This window comes from Morone saxatilis, unplaced genomic scaffold (genome assembly GCF_004916995.1).
Source record: "Morone saxatilis isolate NCDOM2014 unplaced genomic scaffold, NCSU_SB_2.0 Contig9, whole genome shotgun sequence".
Lineage (NCBI taxonomy): Eukaryota > Metazoa > Chordata > Actinopteri > Moronidae > Morone > Morone saxatilis.
In genome coordinates this window covers 8,746,531-8,770,992 of record NW_023340268.1, presented here as the reverse complement: position 1 = coordinate 8,770,992, position 24,462 = coordinate 8,746,531, and the positions used below count along the sequence as shown (strand labels likewise).

Genomic DNA, 24,462 nt, shown 5'->3' with positions numbered 1-24,462 from the left:
CCCGGAGACAACATAATATAATATAATATAATATATTATAGTGCAAAGTTGTAAGTGGATTGCACAGGTATATTGCACAGGCCCCGGAGACAGTAGTTCAAAAATTAAAAACATACATGTATATACAAAGCCATTAAAGTGTGCATCATACATCAAAACATCACAGAAAACTACTTCCAAGACAGAACAAGAAACAAGGGTAAAGGAACATAACAGAGACAGATATATATATATGTGTGTGTGTGTGTAGATGAACTAATACATCAGATTATGTAAATTAAACTAAACAGTACCTCAAATTACACATGTCACAAAGAACATCACATTGAATGGGTGCAACTCTTGTTGCCGTAGATAAGGGCCCCACATTTTCATGAAGGTATCTCGTCTATCAGCTTATCACGTAGTCTTTCACAGGAGGAAATCTGGGCCGTTTTATCTAGAGATTTCTTCACTGCCGATATCCCCTTTAGTTTTCCAGTGTCGCAGCACTACCCTGCATCTAGTGATCAGTTGCTATTCTGCACCGTGAGATCTGGTGAGCATTTAGACCGCTCCCCTTCAGTATCAAGTGTAATAGACCGAGCAGTGGTCCCTGTAGCAGCCAGTGCAGAAGTCAAGTCCCAAGTCTTGATGATACATGTGCAAGTTGTTTTCCTTCAGCGCTGTTTGGAAGTGTTTTTTAGATAACTGAGACCATTTATTTTAACCGTGTTCAAGGTGTGTGAATGTGCCAGTCCTCTACCAGGTCCAAACTTAGGTGTAGTTTAAAGTCTCATGTAAGTATGTTAATGTACAAGTTTAGTCCAAGTCTCAAGCGCACGGTTCTTGGTGACTCAGTAGCGTGGAAACAGGACAGCACCTCATGTATCATGTCGTGTTTCAATCATGTACAACAGCTTAGTGTCAAATGTTTTTTGAGATTTCTACCACTTGAATCAGCCACAACATTAAAGTACAGCTCATCTAACTGTCTATTCTTGTACAAGATTGACTACAATTAATACATTTCCAAACTCACATCCAGTTTCTTCCACATTACCAGAGTTTTAAATGCTAAGCCAATTTTAATAATAAATATATAATATAAATAAATAAATATTTTAAATGACTGATATGTCAGTTTTTCCCTCATGTGAATACAATGATTTTGGTGTCACCACAACTATGCTATTATCATAAAAGGTAATATACTCAAATATACATCAGAATCACATGTACTGTAAAACTAACACAAAAAAGAGTGTCTGTGCAACTTATTTCATGTATTTTCATTTGTTTCTTAGGTGGAGATTCTCGCAGGAAAGGACAAAGGAAAGCAAGGAAAAGTGATCCAAGTCTTCAGACACAGAAACTGGGTTATCCTGGAGGGGCTGAACACAGTAAGGAAGTTGGAAATGTTAGATTTTGATCCAGTCACTGTTGTCTAGCAGAAGGATTAGAAAAAGTTTCAACTGTTATCAGTTCTTTACATAATATATAATTTATATAATTTATATATTTATTTAGATGCCAGATTGCTGCAGATCGCCAGGCAGTGCACTCTGTCTGAACATCCCAATGGTTAACATGGGCACTGATGCTTCTGCCTCCAAACAGCTCTTCGTGTGCCGAGAGCCAGGAAGAGGGCACTGTTAAAGCACCTTGAATAATCACTTTGATAAAACACTCAGTACAGAGTGTGTCATAGAAAAAGATAGAAATGAATTAAAGAGGTCAGTGTAGCTTAACGAATGTAGCCTAGGGACAAATATTACTGGTGCCACTACAGAAAATTGCAGATGAACATTTAATATCAAGGGATTGACATTATAGACACTCCCACTGACCATACATACTAGGTTTTAACTTTTATTGTTATTGTTTGTTTCTCCGAAAAGTAAAGTAAAAAGAGGAGATTTTTATTATTATATGTTTTATTTTTTAGCTCCACCAGATGGAGCCAGTGTATGGGCTTAGGGTCCAACTGCTGCACCACAATAAGCTATTTGGCCACCACCTGTTTGGTTGGTTGTGAACAATTGTTTTCTGTCTTAGCATCACAGGTATATTGGAAAAACTGGAGATTACCGTGGTACCTACTTAGCCAGCGAGGCTCCCATTTTGGTCCGAGATGTCGCCCTCATTGACCCCACAGACAGGTACAGTAAACCTTGTGGCTATGCACATGCACACCCACCTCAGGACCTCGACAATAGCTGAACGACGAAGGTTAGCAGGTTAACAATCTTTAAACTACTTTGATGACGTGCTGATATTGATCCTCCAGGAAACCCACTGAGGTGGAGTGGAAATTCACAGAGGAGGGCGAGAGAGTCCGAGTGTCTCTCAGGACGGGTCGAATCATTCCAAAACCTGTTGTGGAGCGACGAGATGGTATCGTGCCACAGCAGTGGAAAGGTGAGTGTGTCTGTGTGTGTTTTGACTGGAGGGGGATTCTTCTCAGTAACCAGTTTATTCCATGAGTAGTTAAGAGTCAGCACATAAAACTGGCTCTCCTTCATATTTCCACCCTGTGCAGACTTGAATACTAAAAATAAATTTCTGAGTGATGCAGTTTGATTGTTTTATAGTGGAAGAAACACATTTCTTTCTAAACTATAAGACACATGGGAAGTGTTGACCTTTACCAATGTTGAACAGCCTTCAAAACTTAATTGTACTCTCGAGGTATGCTCGAAACTAACTTGTTTGTACGACGTGTCGTCTGACCACATCTGAAAGCAAAGGTGTTTACAGGTTTTACAAACGCCACACTAAGAAAGAGAGAGGGGCGAGACGTGTTGAATTGTTCAAACAGGGAAAATGGTAGCACACTTTTGGACTGTTTGTTTTCAACGTGATTTGTGGTGTTGAACTCAATTCTACAAAAAGTGGCTGAAACTGTTTGAAGAATGGACCAAAGCTTGAGGGAGAAATTTAAATTCTGCATACTGTCTCACCTCCACACACCTGGCCAGTCGCTGCATCAAGTGGGCCTTAATGTCGAGTTGTTTCTCTTTTGAAGAGAACATCTTCAGTCTTTTGTCTTAGGCTGTTCAGACCAGCCGTCTTTAATGTTTCCACCCTTTGCAGACATGAATTCCAAAAATAGGTTTAGGTGATGTTAGGTCAGAGTGATTCAGTTTGATCGCTTTACAGCGGATGAGGTATTTCTTTGTAAACTAGAAGACATGTGGAGAGTGCAAACCTTTAGAAATGCTGAACAGCCCTCCAAGACATCATTCCTTTTTTATGTTAAATATTTAACTTTCTGTTGGTTTATTTTGTCAAAGTCTTTGCTTTTTGGTATTCAAGTTTAATATATTTTGGCAGGTGACTAGCTTTTATTTCTGCCCTCACAGACGGTCCCAAAGACACAAGTCCAGAAGACACTCTAGAAAAGACCTTTGTACCATCTCTGAAAACTCTGGAGGAGGAAGTCATGGAGAAAATGGGCATCCAGGAACCCAGAAGGAACCGAAGGTCCTACTGGTACTGACCAGAGAAATCAGAGACACTCAGGCCTCGTTGTGCTATCCAGTTTTCACCGGGCCTCTGAAGACACCATGTTGTGGTGGGAGTCGAGCAGAATAACATGTTAAAAAGAGACCGTGTGAGGAAGACATGAGTAAGGCTTATGGACTGTAAAATACTGGCGCAACATACATATTATTGAGGAAATGATAGCTTTGTGTAAATATGAGGCAGTGAAACAGATGTGCAAACAAAGTTGATAACAGACCTGAAACAATGTTTCCTGAATGGGTTTCAATCATCCTCTATTTACAGTGCTATCAGAGTTTGTATTATGTTTCTTTCTTTGTAAGGGTTATTAAATGTCACACATAAACCAATATAATGGCTTGAACTTTGATGTATATTGGAGTTAACTAAATGTTTCAGTAAAGGATCTTATTATGTTCTCTAACAACAATACTATTAAACCACAAGATAAGATATAAACACTTTTAAACTTAAAATATACTTTAATTTAAATTTAACAAGACTTTTGGTCTCCATTAATTTACAAGCACGAGAGCTATACATTTTCATTTGCTAAACTTGAATTTTAAAGCTGCCCTTATCACTATTTTATATTAACAGTGATGACTAATGTGGAGAGAATTATTATCAGACTATGCGGTTCACTTGAGCTCAGTGGAGTGTTTTTTTTTTCAGTGTACAAGTGACTAGAAAAATGTATTAATGCAGGTTTATTTTTCCAAAACTTAAAAGGTTTTGCTGTGAAAAATGAGCATCAATATACAGTCATTTGGGAGGAAAACGTTTAGCAAATTTTCCCACCCTAAGCAAATACTTTACAAAAAAATATTCATTGAGCAGGAATGAAACATTATTAAGTAGATAAGAAACTTATGAAAACAGCATTTCAGCTAACATGACCATGTTGAGTAAGCTTGTATCAGTGTAGACATTACAAGAATGGTGAAAACAGTAGCCTCCTTCTCAGTGATAATAAATCACTTGACATTTTGTGTTGTTGAATGCTTCGTATATACTGTGCAGTCTGCATGATTGGAAAATTATTCTTGCTATTGGCAGGATTAATAATGGTAATCGTTGCAGCCTGTTTGGATTATTCATAAGGCTGAAAATAGTCATATTATTTTACAAAAGCCCAGACATGCCTCTCTCCAAAGCCTTTAGACAAATGAGTCTCTCTTTCCAACGTGTCTGGGAAACAGTGTGGAGAAGGAAATGGCATAGGAGGAGACTACACAGACTGGATAGTTTCAACAAAGTTTTCACTCACCTCATTTGACTTTTTATACACTGGCTCTGCATGTTATTCCTGGGATATGTGACCGGTTTTGCATCAGGTTTCAAAAATGACCTCACCCTTGAATTTATATGATGAAGTAAGTTTGTTAAACTAAGAAAAACATTTCAGACTTTATAGCAAAAATCACTGTATATTTAAAAAGATTTCAGTTTCTTGTTCACTTTTGCACCCTGGTTTTTAAGTATATCTGTAATTGGATTTAAATCAATTGATGTAATGACAGAATGTGAATTAGGATCTGAGTTAGCTACCCAACTTTTTCACAACTGACATGAACTTTAAGCAGGAAACGCAGTGAAAACAGTAAAAGTAATGATGGCTGGATTTCATTTATACAAGCTGTTTCCTGTATTGTGCTTGTTGACTCACTGGCTTACTGAGATACCGCAATGGAACAGAGCAAATTGTTAATGTTATTAGTTATAGTTAAGCTTTCCCTGCTAACACATCTATTGAAACGTTAAGAGACATTTTATATACAGCAGCTCGTGGAGAAGGATTGAATATTATTTATTCACTTAAGCCGCTCTCTCCTCCCACAACTTAAAGTTATACACATTCAGGATCTTCAAACACCTTTAGACAAACCAAAAGAATCCTCCGGTTCCTGACGTGAACTGCAAGGTTCAGTCACCAAGGTTAAAATGTTTTATTAGCTTCAGTTACTTACTGTAATGCAGGAAATGCACAGGTGTTACTAATAACACTAAACATAGCTTTGTTATATTCAAATGTACCAGTAAGCCTTAAAGTGAACCATAAACCAGAAGACATATCATCTATATTGTGTCTGGGAGTTTGGAGATTTTAGGACTAATATAACTACATTTCTGACTGTTATCTATAATAAATAGATTGAGTATTTTTTAGGCATCATGCAAACATGTACTGAAAAAATATAAGGTACAGTTAAATAGATGAAGAAAATGTCAAAGAACCAGAAAATATTTTGCAGGCTTTTTTTGGTAACTAGTCACTGACAAGCAGGGTTGCACTCATGACCTCAGTATTTATATAATCCTGCTCATATAAATTGATTAAATAGTGTTTTTAACTTTTAAGGGCTGCCACCCTTTACAGTAACACTCCATAAATAAATCACCTAAAATAGCCTTTTATCGCTATAAATATCCAGTTTTATGTGAATCTATCAAAGGGAAGCCCAGTCTTCTTTAAGCTCACCCTCAGTTGTACATTTATCTGTGATATATGAGGGAGGTGGCCTATGAAGTGTATGAAGTCTCTTTTTCCCCGCTGGTTAACCACCAGTTTTGATTTACCGAAAGACTAGGTTAACTTGCTGCCAGATCTCCAGCTGTGGAAGCAACTAACTTTGTTGCCAGGGAGTGACACAAAAAAAACGATGTGTCACAGATAATATAATTGTGTCAAAATTTCACAGTGGCTCTTTATACCCTAATTTCTGGTTAGTGCAGTAACATCATGCAGAAAGCATGGCAAATCGTTGGTTTGGCTGGTGAGTGGATGAGTGCAACAGTTTTCCCAGACTCGTTCCTCCTGAACCGGTTTGCCTCTGCCACTTTGCATCCAAGAGGGAATAAAAGCAGCCAGTCAGCGGAAACAGGGTTTTGAGGTTTTACTTTTATGGGAGGAAAAATGATTCAAAGGCTGGTCGTCTTTCCTGTCGTTGCATGAGCGTTGTATGGATTTCAGTCTGGGATTACAGCAAGGTGAAGTGTAATGTTGGTGAAGTAGAACCTTTGTATTGCTTCATTTGTCTTGATTTTCTCCATTGACACACTTAAAGTACTGATTTATGGCCATCTTAACTTGTGCAGGGTAGAATGAGTTTTAAGAAGGCCCAAACTTGTAATTTCTACTTTGTGGTGAGTTGACAGCAGTTCTGGTAACCCAGTTAAATGAAACCACTAAACATGACTCAAGCAGAATTAAGAATACATAAAAAATAAACTGCAGGCTTTGTATTTTAGCTGAGTCACATTTGCTTCTCAGCCACGTAACCTAATGAATCCCACCTGGTGGTATAGGTTGTACGTGTCAGAGTCAAATTCACTAACAAAAGTGCTATTGTTTGTTCATCTAGGATTACAGTGTGTTAGTTTCAAATAACTCACTTAGTACTATCTCTTTCTTCACCTCATGGACTATTTGCAAATTTGTGCAGATTTTTGTTTAAAAAAGAAATAAAGATTTCAGAAACTCACCTTCTTCAGTGACATTATAATCTCCTTTTCAGAAACAGTGATTTGTGATTGCTTGAACATCTCCAGAACATCTGAAGACACTTTAAATCTAAATTTGAGTGTTGCTCTTGACTCACTTGATGATCTAAGCTCAGCTACAATATAATGATAGTGTCTAATTATAGGCTGGTTGTTTGAAGGGCTGCTGGAAAATGTAACGTTAGCTTGTATGCAGGTCTGAGGCATGGCTTGCATGCATGTTTAACTATGTTTGGTCTAAATTAGTTGCTCTCAGTGGATTTTTGTATATGACCTCAATATGTTACAGTAAGGAGCTGAAAAGGGAAGGTAAAACACTGCTCTTATGTTTCCTTTTGGACTTTAATTCCCTCATCCAGATTTGATTTATGAGTTTTTATGTTCAGTTTAATTAATTCACTTAATTTGCAGAGTTAACAGAAAAAAAGCTAAAATACTAAAATTAGTATAAGGTTTTCAAGATATTTCACAGATGTAGTTTGTAAGACTATGGCAAAAAATAAGACACATGTATCTGTGGTAAGCATAAACTTGTCTATGTGTCATACTGGAAATGATCCTGTAGTCGAAATGTTAAGCAAACAGTAAAATATCTTTCCATTGGTGTTTAAAGGAATGACGAGTGAAAATGTTGTTTGAGGATAAGTTCTCACGTATTTACTTGGACAACAATGTGGATAAAAGTGTGAGTGAGAACAGTATATTCTCAATTTATGCCCCAATTTTTTTAATGTAAAGAGACCCATCCAGCAAAGGGGTGTTATAATCAGTGTCAAGACTACTCTTGCACATTTAATTCAACCAAAAATGGGCCAGTAGCATCTGCATATTGTTGCTTAACTTGTGATTGCTTGACCTCAGGCAGTGAGGATCCGTATGAAATTAACATTAGCCACAGAAGAGCTGCAGATTTTGCAGTCGTTACTGGCCCACAGACGGGTAGTACTGGGGCCAGTATTACTTATTCCTTACTCCAGGGGTCTCATACTCAAATTGGCTTGGGGCCACTGCTGATCTCATAGTTTCTCATAGTCTCACTTCAACATTCAAGTACTACAAGAAACGCAATATTCTGAAAATATTCTCATTACTAACATCTTACGTAACAAACAAATGCTGACAGCCATTTCTTAACATTTTTATATCATAATTTTATATCATCTTTGTTGCCCTGCTCTCTTCTTATCAGCCATTTGCAGACACCTTTGCTATTAATTTATGCCAAACGAAATACATTTTCAAAAATACAATTGCATTTTCATTTCAATCATATGAAGGAGTAGTTTAAACTGATATGAAACAACTATTAAAAAATAAATAATAATCTTGCGGATTATATTATATTTTGACTACGTGTCGATGGCCAGAGGAAGCAGTACGGAGGGCTGGGAATGGACAGTGACAGCGAAGATTTCAGTCATATCACAAAGATCTTCATCAGCAGTTGAGGTTTGCCCAGTTGTCATGAAATTGCAGATGTTCAGATTTACTTTTTTTTTTTTTTTTTGAGACTTCTCTTTCATGTTGGCCCAAACTGAGTCTATGTAACTTTGGCTAAAGCAGCCAGTGTGGCCACAAGAGGTAATTACAGGATAACGGCACTCTGAATTTCCTTTTCTCAACATTCTCGAGTCAGTTGCTTTAAAGACATCATAGGTGACCTGCTCCAGAGAGGAGCCGCAAAGACAGCCAACTGATGCAGAAATGTCATTTATACAGAAATATCTATCTGAAGTTTGCTAACATTAGCCGCCATAAGCTATTGGTCATACCAGGCCAAGTAGGATAGTAGCAATAAAACCTGAGTGTATTCAACTTGAATGCAAAAATGTGTTTTATAGAAAGCTTAAGTGACGCATTTGTTCCACTAGCTTCTTTTATTAAATGCAATCTCTCATTCAACATTTGCCGCATCATCACTTGGTTACGTCCATATCCATTAAACTCTCCAACACTATAAAGTCTATAAAGTCATTTTCTTCCAGTTTTGTTGTAATCTATGCTGTCTAAAATGATGTCTGAGCTAACCGCGGACCCTCCATGGACTCGTCTCTTCAGTCGAGCTGTGACATTTAATCTGGAGTTTGGAAAATGATGTTTGTTAACAGCCACTATAAACCATAAATATTAAATAAACAATGATATTAGATTGTTATTTAAAAACTAATGTCCTTTAAACAGGCTTATCTGAAAGGCTCTGTTACAAATATATATTATTAATATTGTTGTCCATTTGGATCTTAAATGATGTTTGAACAAAAGCAGTTCTGGTTTTTACTTCAGCTTGCTTTTTGCTGATGAATTTGACTTTTCATTTATAAAAGGGAGATTGGGTTATATCTTCTTTTAAAGGTTAGTTACACATAGTCTCATTTTTAAAGTTAAAGTTCAGTTGAGGTTCATTCTTGACCTTGAAGAAAGATCTATTTAGATGCTGTGCTGCAGCTTTCTATCTCATCACAAGATCTTCGTCAGCGAGATATTCTCTCCCCCACTCTACAGTCAGAGTCAAAGGTCAGATGTGAAGCAGCACTCCTGACGTTGATGGAGGTTGTTGAAGACAGCCTCTTCTGGACTGACTCTTTCTATCACTGCAGTTTCTGCTTTAGGGAAGGTCTTCCTTTTCACTTTACCACCCTGTGGTTGAAGACAGGCAGCAGGATGATGTCTTACAGTCCGCCAAACTGCTGACTAGACTTAATCTGGGTCAGTGTGACAGTCAGTCAAAGCTGGACCATAAAGCACACCTCTGATCTTTGTCTGCTCTCTGAGCTTTGACATTTCCTTGCCAGACAGTCCTGTTGGTATCTGGGTGTCAGATTCCTCAGGTGTGAAGCACCAAACCCTGCTGCCCGAGCCACAGGACAGACACTACAAAGCACCATTCACTCTGTCTGACTGGGGAAAGCGGGCACCTGCTCAAGATCCACACCTGAAAGGGTGAAGGTGTCAATATGCTTTGAACAAATTGCTTGTCAGAATGTTGAACAGCATCTGAACTCACTTCCAGCAGCAGTTTGTCAGGAGTGCGGAGGTGCGACAGGCAGGATTTGAATTTTCTCACAGTTATTTTTATTCTTCAAACTACTTCCGTCGCTTTTTGTTTAGACAAACAAGTGCGTCACCATGAATGCCCTCCAGGAGAAACTGTCTGAAAGTGTGCATCATTACCCCCATTTGTGGTTGGGTTGTATACTTGAAGATGACATTGAGAAACGATGGTTGGTGGGTGGGGAAGAGATGTGGTCAAAGGAACCCGCAACTCATTTTTGCTTTGGTTCCCCTTGCATGTTAATCCGGTTGTGGACAGGACCACAAATGCAGGTTTTATTGCGCTTCAACAGCATTTATATTAACCATCTGAGTTAGTTCATTCACTAAACAAGTAATTAACAATAGTTTAAAAGATAAAGGATGCAGTATTTCTGCTTTTATACTCCACTACAAGTAAAAGTCCTGCAGTTCTTTCAGTTTAATACTGATGCCTCTATTTGACCTACACAAACATACAAGGCCATCAGTGAGAAGATTGGCTATATCTAGGTTATAGGTTGGATTTCTCTTGAAAAGGATGGAAGTGATGTAAGGAGGCGGTGAAAACACAACCGCTTTTGTCCACAGGGGCCGCCATCAACACAAAATGAAAGTTTCCTGTAGGGGCTTTAAGTATCAAAAGTAAAAGTACTCATTCTAAAGTGAAATGCTCCCAGTCAGTGTTTTACTAATATACATGTTTTTGGATTAATACTACTGCTGCATCAATATGTATTTTTCATTTTACTGCTGTAGATGCTTAAGGTTGAGCTCATTTGAACTACTTTATATACTGTTAGGTAGTTTAATCTACAGCAATCAGCTCATGTGACAATTAATTTTTTCCAGCTAATCCAAAAGGGATCTCAGCCCATAAAGGAATACTTCCAGTTTATCAGAAACTCTCACCTTCAATTGTAATCTGAAAAGTGACTAATAACTAAAAGTAATAAAAAGTACAATATTTGCCTCTGAGATGTAGTGGAGTAGAAGTATAAAGTTGCATGAAATGGACATGCTCAAGTAAAGTAGGCTACTACTACCTGGATTTGTGGGCTACATAATTAAAGTGCTTGAGTAAAGGTACTTAGTTACATTCCACCACTGCTATATTTTGACATACTGCATTGAGTTTATTGGTCTCAAATCAATGCTGCAGATTGAAGTTGTAAATGGCTGAGCAGCTGCTGCTGTGGTCTATCACACAAAGACTGTTCCTCTGCAGGATGCTGCAAACTGATCACACCTCCAGTAGTGATACATGCAAAGTTCTTCAAGGTGATTTAAGAAGACCAATAGTCCACTTATTGGATGTAGAAGAGGTGTTACTGTCGGCTCCCCCATCCTCCCCCTTCTCCAGTAGGTGACTGTGCTGCAATCAGTACCTGCAGCAGCATCAGCAGCTGGCTGCTGACTCAACTCACCCTGCTTTCTCCAAATGACGCTCAATGCATTTGTCGTTTGCCTGCAGGGAAATATACACATATAGGTCATCTCCTGAGTGCAGGCTTCACTTCATAGCCTATAACATCGGTTATTTTAGATGTCATCCCTCCCAGTGCCCCTTGACAGGCATGCGCCATCTCCATCCCGATTGTTGGGGGGAAAAGTGGGCAGTTCAGGATTTCATATCTGGCTTCACTTTCTCTCAACTCCCTCCTTTTCTCTCCAAGCCTCGGAGTCGGTCGGACAGCAGTCCCAGCTCCCTCATACCTGCGCAGAGCATCTAGAGCCGCTTTCCTCCCAACAGGACAGTCGCACTGCACCAAGCTGAGAGAAGCTGACGGAAAATACTTTTTACAGCCAAGAAGTCAGTCCATCCTGCATCAGCTGAAATGCTGCTGTGCAGAAACCGGTAGGTTTTTGTTTATGTTGGGATGTTTTGTTGATAGTACGCAGTCGATGCGGTTTTGGTCGAAGTTCGTTTAAATTTATAATGTCATGTTAAATTACTGTGCCATTTAAGAAAATTACCATCTTTACCAGTTAATTGTATTACAACAGTTGCTGTCCTCAGAGGAGGTCCTGAAGCTGTGGCCACTAGTTCCCTTTCTCCCCAGAAAATGTATTTTTAAGGAACTGACGCACTTAGTATAAGTATAACTTTTTTGTAATTGGCTGTGTGTGCTTTTTTCCTTGTGGGTATCTTGCACAGCATGAAACCCCCCACTGTGATGTAGCAGAGCATGTAGCTGGTGGTTTCTGAACAGCTTTTGCCTCTTCCACCTTCTCAGGATTGTTAAATGATTGTGAAGCATTGTAATGATTTTTCACACCTGTGAGCATGAAAATTCACATTAAACTGAATAAAAAACGGTGACAGCTACTTAAAACTGACTCACTTTTCTCTGCATTTATAAAAAACAACCCTAATGTGATCCAGTCAACTGCAAAATTATTTTTTTGATTAGATTTTTTTTTCTGGGATTAAAACAAGGATGCTGAGGATTTAAGCTTTAAAATGTTGTTCCTGTGACCTGCAGGGGACACGTGGAGCTGCTTTTTGTCTTAAGTGCACACTCTTCTGTGAATTTTCTCCACCTCAGGGCTCAGGTGCACTTCATTAATGGAAAGGTAGAGAGACAGAGAGAGAAAGCAAACTGAAGAATAAAATGTCCTCTAAGGATACTTCTCTTTCATTTGATGGACCAGTGGTCTGACATTAAGTGGAGCAACTAAAACTCAGTGCACTCATGTAGGTCTCTGGCCTTTTCATCAAACGTTTACAAAATTGTTATTTTTAAATCTTGAATTTGGTAGTTGAGTGTTGATGCTCAACTACCAGGTGCAAAATAAAGTGTCTCTTCATGATTTTCTATATTTTTACAGATCAGACCCAAATTTTAGTCTTAATATTGGTTGTCTGTAGAGATACATTTTGTTAACTGGCTGGGAGGGTGTGCCCAGGGGGCGGATCTAGAGGGTGGCAGCTGCCACCCCTAAAACATCCCTGGGCACTCCAGCTGCCACCACAGTTTGGTGTCAAATTTAACACAATAATGACAAGATTAATTTTTAAAATAACTTGTTAAAAAAATGAAATTAATTGAATTATATGTTATGGCCGCATTTAAACCAAGTGATGGCTTACAGTAAGTTCATTGAAAACATACTTTAATTTGTAAAAATGTCTTGGGTAACCTTTTTAAATAGAGTGCTGGTGGCTGGTACGATGATTTAGAAGCTGAAGAAGTGGCTGAAACCAGAGTCATTATTGAACATGAGTTGCTTCTGCATTGTTCCCTGCAACATAATTTAAGTAATTTAAATATTCAAAATGAATGATAGAATAAATGGCAACTCAGGATAGTAAATATCAGGTAGAGCAACTCAATACAAATGTTAAATTACAGTCTCAGAGGATCTATGCAAAATAATACTGCAATCGCACAAATGAGTCCAAAAGAAGATACAGATGGTACGTTGTCTGTTGTCGTTTTACTCATACAGATTATTATGAGGTTTATAGATCCTTATGAAAAATGGTTGATTCATATCTTTGTTTTTAGCCTTTGGAGCAGAACATAAACTCATCAGTCAAAGCTTGTAAGACCATGAACATGCAGTACAATATGGGGTTTCAAATTTTAAAAAATAAGATGGGGTTAGACTCAAAACACATTCTAGAACAAAACAAAACAAAACAAAACAAAAAACTGAGGCGGTCACAGATGTTTATATATAAAAAATACATTCTGTAAGGGTTGCAGCGTACTATATATCTCCTTATTTGTGGCAATTTAGGGTTTTGTTGATTTGTTGATCTCTATATTTATTTGGTTAATGAAAACCTTTCTTTAGCCGTTGAAGAGTGTATTTGCTTGGTCTTTGAAGGCTGACAGACTTGTGGTCAGTCCAGGAACTTGTTGAGTCAGGTCTGAGGTCAGGTGTTTATTTGAAACATCCTTTGGCTCTTTCTCAGGCACACTGGGTGGTGAGTCGAATGGTGGGTGACTTTTCCAAAGTAGCCATCTTGTTGGGAGTCAGACAGTGGGTTTAGAGGAGATGTCTGTTTACTGGGTGGGGTTTGGGAGGTGGGGGATGCTCTGAGTAAGTGCAACTCCAGGAATATTTTGATGTGTTATATTTGATGGTGCAGGGAGCCAGAGGGGTGGTGTTCAGTGAATAGCCCGTTAGGTAAATTCAGATCAACTTACTCTACTCTTTGGCATAGAGTACAATGGCTGGCACTGAAATACACACTGTGGAGATGGCTGTGCACCACCTGGAGCCTGCAAATTAACAGACCTTGCTAAGATTAAGTTTAGGTCATCTTCCTCTAAAAGACAGCATCCTGTCAAGATTCAGTCTTCAGAGTTATATGGAGACTCAGTTGGATGTTCTCATGCAGCTTCTGTGTTGAATATAAGTAATTTATGGGTGACTTTTTCTGGTGTTGGGTGCAAGATTTTGCAGTATGAGTCTTTGGTGATAATTGCTCCAAAGATTCAAAGTCTGGTTACCGGGAAGGTGTCATCAGCATAGATGAAGAGTCTGAGTCTACAGAGATAAATTAGGGTTGAAGCAAGAACTTATCCTTGTGGGAGCCTTTAATCTGTCTATATAATTCTTTATACACTTTAAATCAAATAAGGGGAAAATGCTAACCTCTGCTTATTTCATAGAAATGGGATTGTTTCTGATAGAGAATGCTTTTATCATTAAGCCATAGAGAAAAAAGCAGTAATAGATTGCAGAAACAAATGCTAAAAATTACGGCATAATAAAGAGCTATTTTTAAAGAGATTGCTGTTTTTTGAAGTGGGCTTGTATGAGCCACTTATCCATATCCAATTTATTACCTACAGTAGACAGCAGTCAGCACACCTCCATTTGGAGAAGCAGACAGGAGACCAGCACATAAGCTAAGCAGTGTTCTGCTGTAGGTAGGCGAAGCAACCAAACATTTTTAGGCACCAGTAAAAAGGCCCACCTAAAAAAATCTATATCAGTTTAAGTGTACACTATATTTAGAATATTTTCACCGCTTTACCTTGCTGTCACAAAGCCCTTTCCAACGGGAAACTGAAGTCATCTATGCTCTCTCCAAACCCACCAGACTAAACCAGAAATAAATGCTAATATTTTATAAGGAGTACGATCTATTGTCTCTATATGAAAAGTTTCCTGAGATAACTTATGTTATTAATTTCCGCTATGCAAATAAATTCAATTGAATTATCTGGTAATTTAAATGTCTACACTGCCACTTCCTCTTCTTACTCTGATAAAGATATATACTTTATGTTGAAACATAATTAGCTAATAAGATCTTACTATAAGTAACTTGCTATTGACTTCAACATCCCAGATCCTTAAGTCTTAAATCTCCTGTTTGATGAGGTTTTGGCTCCAAGTTGGCCAATACAAGGAAATACCTTTATACACTTTCCAGCTCAGCACTGTACAGAACCAGTCAAACTTGTATTTCTGTATGTCTGACCTGGCTAAACTGGGATCAGCAGTCATTTACCAGTTTGTTGGAGGAGACAGGGTTTGCCTGAACTGACCTTGATGCAGAGTACTGCAGAGGCCACCCACAAGATGTAGTGAGTGAGCTTTTGTTGTCAGTGCAGCACTGACAAGGGTATCGACATCTAATGTAATGTTCCTTTTTACTATCTTTTACTATAATTGAGTTTGACAATGTTATTTTAACCACTGATGACCAACATGTCAGACTGCAGCTGTACTGCTTGTGGAGGAGACTGGATTAATTCAGCTTATGGATAATGCACTGTCTGCAGTTTCTAGACCTGTAAATGCAGTGGGTGGCATTGATTTTAGCTTGACTTGTCTTCGCTTTTACTCTCATTAAAAAGAGCAGAACCGCAGAGTGCCTGGTGACAGTGAGGCCAAACACTTGAGTGAAAAATGTGACCTAAAAAAGTCAGAAAATAATCAGCAGCAACCAGAATTGTCTCTCCTGTCATCAATGTGAATGCACAAAGTCATATAGTAGCCCACTTTCACAACAGTTCTTCCATTTAAAACAGTGTGCAGTGTCTTAATGTGGCCGTTCCCTTTGTACAAAGCCTTCTCCAGAACGACTCGTTAGTGGTTTAAAACTTCCTTCTCCATCCTTGAAAAGAAGAGAAAGGAAAGAGAAAAAGCAAGCAAGTGTGCCAGTGCCCCGTCCTTTAATTTTCCCCCGAGGCCTTTTGTACGAGAGTTGGTATGAAGTGAAAGCACAGTGTGCAGCTGTCCTCCTGGCCCACTGCTCGCTTTTTGTGAGTCGTTTTCTTGTCAAGAATACTAATAGTGATACCAGCACTGTGGAGTCCACCCAGCTGGCGACGAAACAGACAACAATTATTCTGCCATCAACGAAGGCCATTTAATTTTGACACAAGTTAGTGAGCTGTGTTTGTGCCGACTCATACGAGGGATGTGTTCCATATACAGATGCAGAAAGATCAACTTTATTAGTGCTTGTTTAACTTTTGGCTCACTTCTGTGGCTCTGACCTTGGTCATATTTATGTGTTTTTTCCTTTATTTACTAGGTTCTTTACCACCTTGAGCACATGTATATATGTATGTCTGTTTAGACGACTAATTTGAGCCCCATTAATGAAGTTGAGTGAGACATACTGCCATCTTATGCCTGTTTGTTAAAACTTCATCTGGACAGAAATTAATGAGGTTGGCACACACACACACACACACATACACACACACTCACTGTACAGTTTTGCTGTCTCAGTGGCCGATTGCTGATGCCAATTATTGTTTGACCGTCAAACAACTTCTTTGTAAAGAATTTCTCTGTCCCTAGAGACAGCAGTAAAAAGTGTAGTACAATTTTGAGGTACTTGCACATTAAAGGTTCAGTGTTTAGGATTTAGAGGCATCTAGCGGTGTAGTTGCCTTATCTACAGCCAGTGCTTGGTTTGTCTGTTCTGGGCTACTGTAGAAACATGGCGGTTCAACATATAAAAGGTTCATGCTAAGGTAACAAAAACACAATGATTCTTATCTATAGGACTTATCTATCTACACTAATGAAAACATCCTCCTAAATGTTACACACTGGACCTTAAATAAAGTACATTTTATTTTGTCCAACTTCATATTTCTGCTACTACATTTCAGAAGGAAACTGGCCATACAGCAAACATATGAGCAGTTTACAAAATAAACAAACACCCAAAAGTATAAAAAGTATTTATAATTGGATCCACATCAACCAGCTACAACATTTAAGTACTTTTTACATGTTAATGCATCAGCAGTAATGATCCAATGATATAACACTGACAGGGGTCACTCTGCATAATGGACACTTTTACTTTTGATACTGTAAATTTTGTTGTACTTTTAGTTAAGAAAAATCTTCAATACAGTAAACTGTAACGGGATATTTTGGTGTGATATAACTTTTTTACATAAGGATCTTCTTTTATTACTTCTTATTGGGCTACATTTGTGTTATTATTATTATTAATCTTCTGATTTTGTGAAAAATCGATTATAAATGTCATAAAATAGTGAAAGCTAATCCTCACAATTTCCCAAAGCCCAAGTTAACGTCTTCACTTGTCCATCCAACAGTCCCAAATGTAGGAATATTCAGTTTAAACATCCAAGAAAACCTGAAAGTAGTTGCATTTGAAAAGCTGGAACCTGTAACTTTTTAGCAGTTTTGCTCAAAAAATGATGATTAGATTGATAGATAGATCTACTAATCGATTCATGATGTTTCAGCTCTACTATCTTATAATCTCTCTTTGAAAATTAACCAGACAAAGAATTAGTTTATAGCTGCTAATTTCATGGAGTGAGATCTATGCAAAACTTGGAACACTTTCAGGTGCAAGAAGTCAAGATTTCCTACCAAAACACGTTTGGGATGTTATATGATAACAGTAATAATATGCAATAAACAGTACTGAGTTTTACACTGCATGTACTATAAATAACTATAACTATACTGTAATAAAAATGATATAATCACCTGAGAAAAAGCACCTTAACATTAATATTTAAAATTGTGCCACAGTTCTGAATTCTTAAGGCACTTTTGACTCTTATCAACCCTGAAAAGTAATTTGGAGCCGGAGCACTGCTCTTTAATAATGAATGAACATTTGCAGCTTCATCATGGCCGCCTCAGGAGGTTGTGTGAGGTCACTGTGAGCGTCCTGCCATGCATGCTGGGTTAATAACAGGGCCAGACTGGTGACGGAGAGCTGGCAGGGTGCCGCTGGGCTGAGACGCCGTGTCATTAGCTCCCGGAGGTGATGAATGGCTTGTGGTCAGGAGCTTGTGCTTCAAACTTCCCTTTGAAAACCAGAGAAGTTTCTCTTTTATACTTTAGAGTCGAGCTTTCAGAGACGTTTTTCAGTATCTTTTGTGTGTCAGTGTTTCATACAGAGATTTCAAACTTTTGTCTATAGAATCATATAGAAACTTTCTGCCAAAATGAACAGGTTACGATGACTTTCTCCAAATGTATGATATATTTATATACTATTATGTAAGCTAAAGCTAAAACTAATGGAGTCTAATACAACAGTTCTGCAATAAATCCTGTCTTTATCTTCAGTTTCTATTCAACTTTATATTCATTTTGTAGGCTTTAGTCTCTTGTGCTGTTGCATTTTCTTGCATTATTCTAAGAGGTTGTTGATAGTTGGTGTTATATATTTTAAGATGTTTTGGTTTATGCTATTTTCAGGGGGTGCCTTTTTACATCTGAAAATTAGACTTGTACACTAATTTTGGATCGTTTCCATTTTTTTGTTCGCCCCATTTAGTGAGAATTATTATGGTTTTCTATTTTTCAATAGCTTTTTATTTTGTTTTTTAATTCGTTTTAGTTCCCAGTCTCAATAAACATATACACCAACGCTGACAAAGACTAAAACTGAAGACAGTTTAAATTAAAATTTTCTATATTTACCTAGTATATAGGAATTCAGATTAAACTATATATATTGGATCAATTGCCATAAAAAACTTTTTATTTTATCTAAATAGATTTATTTATCTCTTTATCATTATTAGCATGCTGACATGCTAAAGTAAGATGGTAAAATCTTGGTATAGCACCGCTGTGACTATGCACAACCTCACAGGTCTGCTAACATGGCTTTAGACTCTCAGTCTTGATTTAATATCTACTCTGAAACGACTTCATTGTGTTTTCTTTCTTTTAAGTCATTCTTCTCCTAATTAAGATCTTAATCCCTCTGTTTTATATGTGCTTTGTGTTTGTTTGTTCTTATACATATCTAATTATAGTGGTACAATTCAGCTCTAAACAGTATTATATTTACATAAAAGCAGAAAATCCTATCAAATAATACAGTAAATGGCTAAACATCTGAACATTAGATTGTAACCTTGAGTCTGTCTCTTCACCCAATACATGTGCAAAGCTAAACACCAGGTAGCACAAAGGTGTGCAGGGTGTGACCTTTACTAATAGCCTATAATAAATCAGTTTGGTGAGATCAGTGGAGCACGTCTCACGACTAGCTGAACCGACACAATACATGACTTCCAGTATCAGAAATCGCTCCGCCCATTAAAGGTTAAACATGTGTGAAATTGGAAACAGAAAATTGGATATAATGTGTGTAATTTTTGTGTCCTTTCTTTCCCTGAGTTTAATTAAGTAATGCTTTATTAATATTTATCTGTGTCATATTTGATCTAATCTTAATTTTTACAGTGTTTTGCTCTTTACCTCCATAGACATGTTGAAATACTTCCACTTCTCGCTGCGGTCTGCAGTCTCACTCTGGCCTTCCCCACCCAAACTCCATCTGCGTTTGGTACGTCTACATTTTCCAATTATCTCTCACTTTCAGCAGCACTAATTCTCATTCAGTTATAAACAAAGAACAGAAAGGTGCATTTAAAAATAAGGCCACAATTCACTATTGTCAGCAGATTTACAAAGCCACTCTGTTCTTCACGCTCTGTTCCTGTATTTTTTTTCTGCAGATGATGTCCGGCAGCTCCAGGTGAACATCCCCCACTCAGGTCCAATTTCTGCCCCACTAGGCAGCTCCATCTCCATCCCCTGCTTGGTGTCTCTATCTTCCACACCCACCTCCTCGTCTTCCTCCCCAGTTGCACCGCGTGTCAAGTGGACTGTGGTGTCCGGTGGGGTGGAGACACAGATCTTGGTGGCGAGGGGTCAGAGGGTGAAGGTCAACGAGGCGTACCGAGACCGCGCTGCCTGGCTCAACTATACTTCCTCCCCTGATGATCTGTCTCTGTGGTTGGGAGATTTACGTTCCAGCGACTCGGGTCACTATCGCTGCGAGGTGCAGCAGGGCCTGGAGGATGCCAGTGACCTCGTACAACTCAAGGTCAAAGGTAACAAGATGAAAGATGTTGATCATCATTGATGTTTTGGAAAGATTTAGGTGACGTGTAGTGTAGTTACAAATGTCATAGTTAAGGACTTTATCGCAGAAAGTTATATTTATCTCATGCGGCTTAATGCTAAGCCAGCCACTAGTATTGGAGCAATGGAGTTATGATGAAGACCTTTAAAATGTGTTGTTATCATGAAGAGTGAGCTGTTGGTTGCTGTTAACAACTGAAAATTTCTTATTTGGTGAAAAGAAAATGTTTTTTTTTCTCAGTTAACATAGCTAAAGTTAACATTTGTAGCTAGAAACAAAGCTATTATTGCGTACTTTGATATCTGATTTATTTTATGAATTCTAACAATGTACATATGGATTGTAGATTTCATGTTATTGTTATTTTGATTATCTGGTATTTAATTCCTGTGTTTTTGTTTAAGATATGGCATTTGATTGTTGACTGTTGATTGATGGATTATCGACTGCTTTTCTCCCTTCTATGACCAGAATAATTCAAAAAGACTGAAATTAAAGCACAATTTCTATGTGCAATGCCAACCATTTAGTCTCTTTCTCATCCTTTCTCTACAACAATTTAATCAGATTTTTAAATAGGACGTTGCTTTCTACATACTTATAATGCAATGTTGTCGACTGCAGCAACCTTCATTAACTGATCCACAGTTATTTGTTTGATAAACTGTGTAATCTGAGAATAAATGTGTGCTTATGTGTGTGTGTTTAGGTGTTGTATTCCACTATAGAGATGCTTTGGGCCGTTATGCGTTCTCCTTCAATCAGGCCCAGAGGGCTTGTGAGGCCATCGGGGCCCAAATTGCCACTCCTGACCAGCTGCTGGCGGCTTATTATGACGGCTACGAGCAGTGTGATGCAGGCTGGCTGGCAGACCAGTCCGTCAGGTATCTCATCACCCAACATTAAAATAAAGCTTCTTGGTGCTCACATTCAGTGAGACACTCAAACCTACCCTTTAAAGGCTGCATCTCTTTATCTAATGAAGATATTGTAGGTGTATTTCTAAAAACTTTTGTTCACATTTCCCCAAAATTCAGCCTGAAGTGTGTTTGGTATTGAAAGGACAGGATCTCCGCTAGAATTTAAAGTGAAGTTTATAAAGTTTAAGAGGTTGTTTCCACTCTTGCAGGTACCCAATCCAAGTTCCCCGTGAAGGTTGTTATGGAGACATGGATGGCCAACCAGGAGTGAGAAACTATGGGACAATGGATCCAGATGATCTATTTGATGTTTACTGTTATGTAGAGGATATTGATGGTATGATCAATAATACCTATTAAAATAACTAAAGCTTGACCTATACTAGATTTTAAGGCCAATTTTGCTATCAGTATTTGAAATAAGCATTGTTTTAGGCCCCACCCTCAAATCACCACCTGGTTATGTCTGTAAAAGCCTAAAATTGGCCAATAATATCAGTACTTATTATGCTATATCTACATATAATCACAAGTAAGTTAATGATCCAACTACATAGTGTACACATGGTAAAAATGTCAAATGTTTTGTGTTTTCTAGGGGAAGTGTTTCATGACTCCATCCCACAGCAGTTGTCATTTTATGAGGCGCAGTCATACTGCGGAGCAGCTGGAGCAGAGCTGGCTACAACAGCACAGCTGTACTTGGCATGGAGTGAAGGTCTGGACCGTTGCAGCCCTGGCTGGCTGTCTGATGGCAGTGTACGCTACCCCATTATACACCCTAGAGAGCGCTGCGGAGGGCCTCAGCCAGGCGTCAAAACCCTCTACCGCTTCAGCAACCAAACTGGCTTTCCAGAGCCATCCAGCCTTCATGATGTTTATTGTTTCAGAGGTGAGTATTTTGTGCAAATTGCATTGGATATGAATCCAATATTATCCATATTATCATGTTTAAAATACATTCAACAAATGTAAAAGATATTCAGATTTTGTTATTAAAATGTATATGCATATAATTAAACTGTCATGATCTAATTTTTAATAACGGTCCTCTACAGATAATAGAAATACTCATACCGACTCTCCCATGGACTATATGGCCACAGAGCCCGAGGACATTGGACAAGATGTTGTTATACTTACTGAAACAGATCAAGAGCTGCAACTGAACCAACATGTACAACACGTGGAGCTCAAAGCTCAAAGGGTGCTTGAATCTTTTCGTCTATACTCCAGCCCTTCCACTGAGGAAAACCTGGTTGACACACACCCAACAGTCATATCAGATACAACAGAGTCTTCCCTCAACACCACACCAACATTGAGCCTCCTGCAGACATCTGATGAAACTTCATCTTCTACAGAAATGAGCTATGACTCCCAGCATACTTCAGCACTGATGAACAGTACTATCAGCACCACAGAAACCCAGAACTCCACACAAAACATATCGTTGCTGTCCAGTGTTTACAATGAGACAGATTCCCACCACAACTTGAACTTCACCTTTCACCAGTCTGAGCTTGAAAGCACCACAGGATTTCCTGAATCATCGTATGAACCTCAGACACATAACCAGACATTTCCAGGCACTAGTCTGGATTTAAATACACAGCCAACTGAGAGCCCAAAATATTCCCAAGAAACACAAGCGAGCAACCTGAGTTTTGACACATCACAAGGCAATTACAGCAAGACAGACAGCAATCATACTCAAGAGGAGAGTTTTTGGGAGGTGACCCTTATGACCCGTGATCCCATGGTTCAGGTGGAGTTGGAGGAGGCAGAATTAGAAGATCCTGGGCAGATTTCTCTCTCAACTCAGGCCTCAGAAGAAGAACTCGTTACACAACCAACACAAACTACAAAATCCTACAATAAGGAGCTAACCTCATTGTTGGCCCATCTGGATGGGTCTGGAGATATTTCTCAAGGTATGTCAAGCAGAAATTTAAATGAGTATAAGTCAAAAGAAAAAACATCAATATCTTGGTGGACTTATTTGATATTTTTGGAAATAAGCCGAGAGTTAGATGCAGCAGCCAGTTAGCTTAGCTTAGCACAAAGGCTTGAAACAGAGGGAAACAGCTAGCCTGGCTCTGTCCTAAGGTAACAAAATCCACCTACCAGCACCTCTAAAGCTCAAAAGGTACCATGTTATATCTTGTAGTAACTATGGCAACATTTACCTCCTGACAGAGCCAGGCTAACTGTTTCCCTCTGCTTTCAGACTTTTTGCTAAGCTATACTAACCGTCTGCTGGTTGTAGCTTCATATTTACAGATATGAGAGTGGTGACAATCTTTTCATATAACTCTTGGCAAGAAAGCAAATAAGAGTATTTCCCAAAATGTCAAACTAATCTTATAATAAATGTATTTACAACTGCAAAAATGCTTTATGCTTTTTTTTCTAGAGAGTGACCTTGATGTCAAAGCAGTCAGCTTCTCCACATCAGAGTCTTCCACTTCAGGTTTCACCACTCACTCATCACCTTCTGCTTCGGCTAGCGGCGCTCCTGCTGAGTCTCAGACTGCACTCCCCGATCTGGCGCTCTCATCTGGTTCACACCATTCTGACAATCTGAGCTTGGATATCCTCTCCACAGCACCACAGTTGTGGGAGTCCTCCATTTCTAGACAAGAGGGAAGTACAAGCATAGAAATGGAAGATACGGTCACTATGGAAAGTGAAGAAAAACAGCTCCACCCGACAAAGTCTGAAGACAACCTCGTTTCTGGGGTAAGTTTAGCTACCACTGAGTCTCCAGAGGGATTGAACACCTCTCAGTTGCCTACTGATCCCACCACGGCATGGTATCATACATCAGGTTACAGAGTGTATTTGGATACTTCGACCACTGGGTATGAAGAGGCAAGTGGACAGGAACCTGGTACAGCTGTTGTAACCCTTGAAGAAGAATTTAAATTTGCTCCAACCATTGAAGATGATGTTAAAGTTAACCTAACTCTTGACAAGGAAGTTACGGTTACCCCAACTCTTGAAGAGAAAGCTGAAGTTTCCTCTTCACTGGAAAAAGAAGTTAATGGTTCCCAAACTCTTACCCATGGAGAAGAAGCTAATGTTGCCCCAACCCTTGCCCTTGAAGAAGAAGCTAGCGTTGTCCCAACCCTTGAAGACGAAGCTATAGTTGCC

At 38.7% G+C, this 24,462-nt stretch overlaps 2 protein-coding genes across 2 annotated transcripts in view; both read left to right on the top strand.

Annotated features, from left to right (window-relative positions):
- mrpl24 (mitochondrial ribosomal protein L24) overlaps positions 1–4,946 on the top strand; it is a 5,757-nt gene extending 811 nt beyond the window's left edge. The window contains exons 3-6 of the mRNA XM_035681711.1: positions 1,287–1,382; positions 2,038–2,141; positions 2,270–2,400; positions 3,345–4,946. Coding sequence (XP_035537604.1) covers positions 1,287–1,382; positions 2,038–2,141; positions 2,270–2,400; positions 3,345–3,481 — 468 coding nt within the window. The 3' untranslated portion in view covers positions 3,482–4,946. The remainder of the gene's footprint in view (positions 1–1,286; positions 1,383–2,037; positions 2,142–2,269; positions 2,401–3,344) is intronic.
- Positions 4,947–11,703: 6,757 nt separating this feature from the next.
- The window catches only part of LOC118343173 (brevican core protein-like), a 20,866-nt gene continuing 8,107 nt past the window's right edge, over positions 11,704–24,462 (top strand). Inside the window, exons 1-8 of the mRNA XM_035681926.1 lie at positions 11,704–11,878; positions 19,725–19,804; positions 19,977–20,354; positions 21,096–21,270; positions 21,516–21,643; positions 21,905–22,198; positions 22,365–23,240; positions 23,723–24,199. Coding sequence (XP_035537819.1) covers positions 11,859–11,878; positions 19,725–19,804; positions 19,977–20,354; positions 21,096–21,270; positions 21,516–21,643; positions 21,905–22,198; positions 22,365–23,240; positions 23,723–24,199 — 2,428 coding nt within the window. The 5' untranslated portion in view covers positions 11,704–11,858. The remainder of the gene's footprint in view (positions 11,879–19,724; positions 19,805–19,976; positions 20,355–21,095; positions 21,271–21,515; positions 21,644–21,904; positions 22,199–22,364; positions 23,241–23,722; positions 24,200–24,462) is intronic.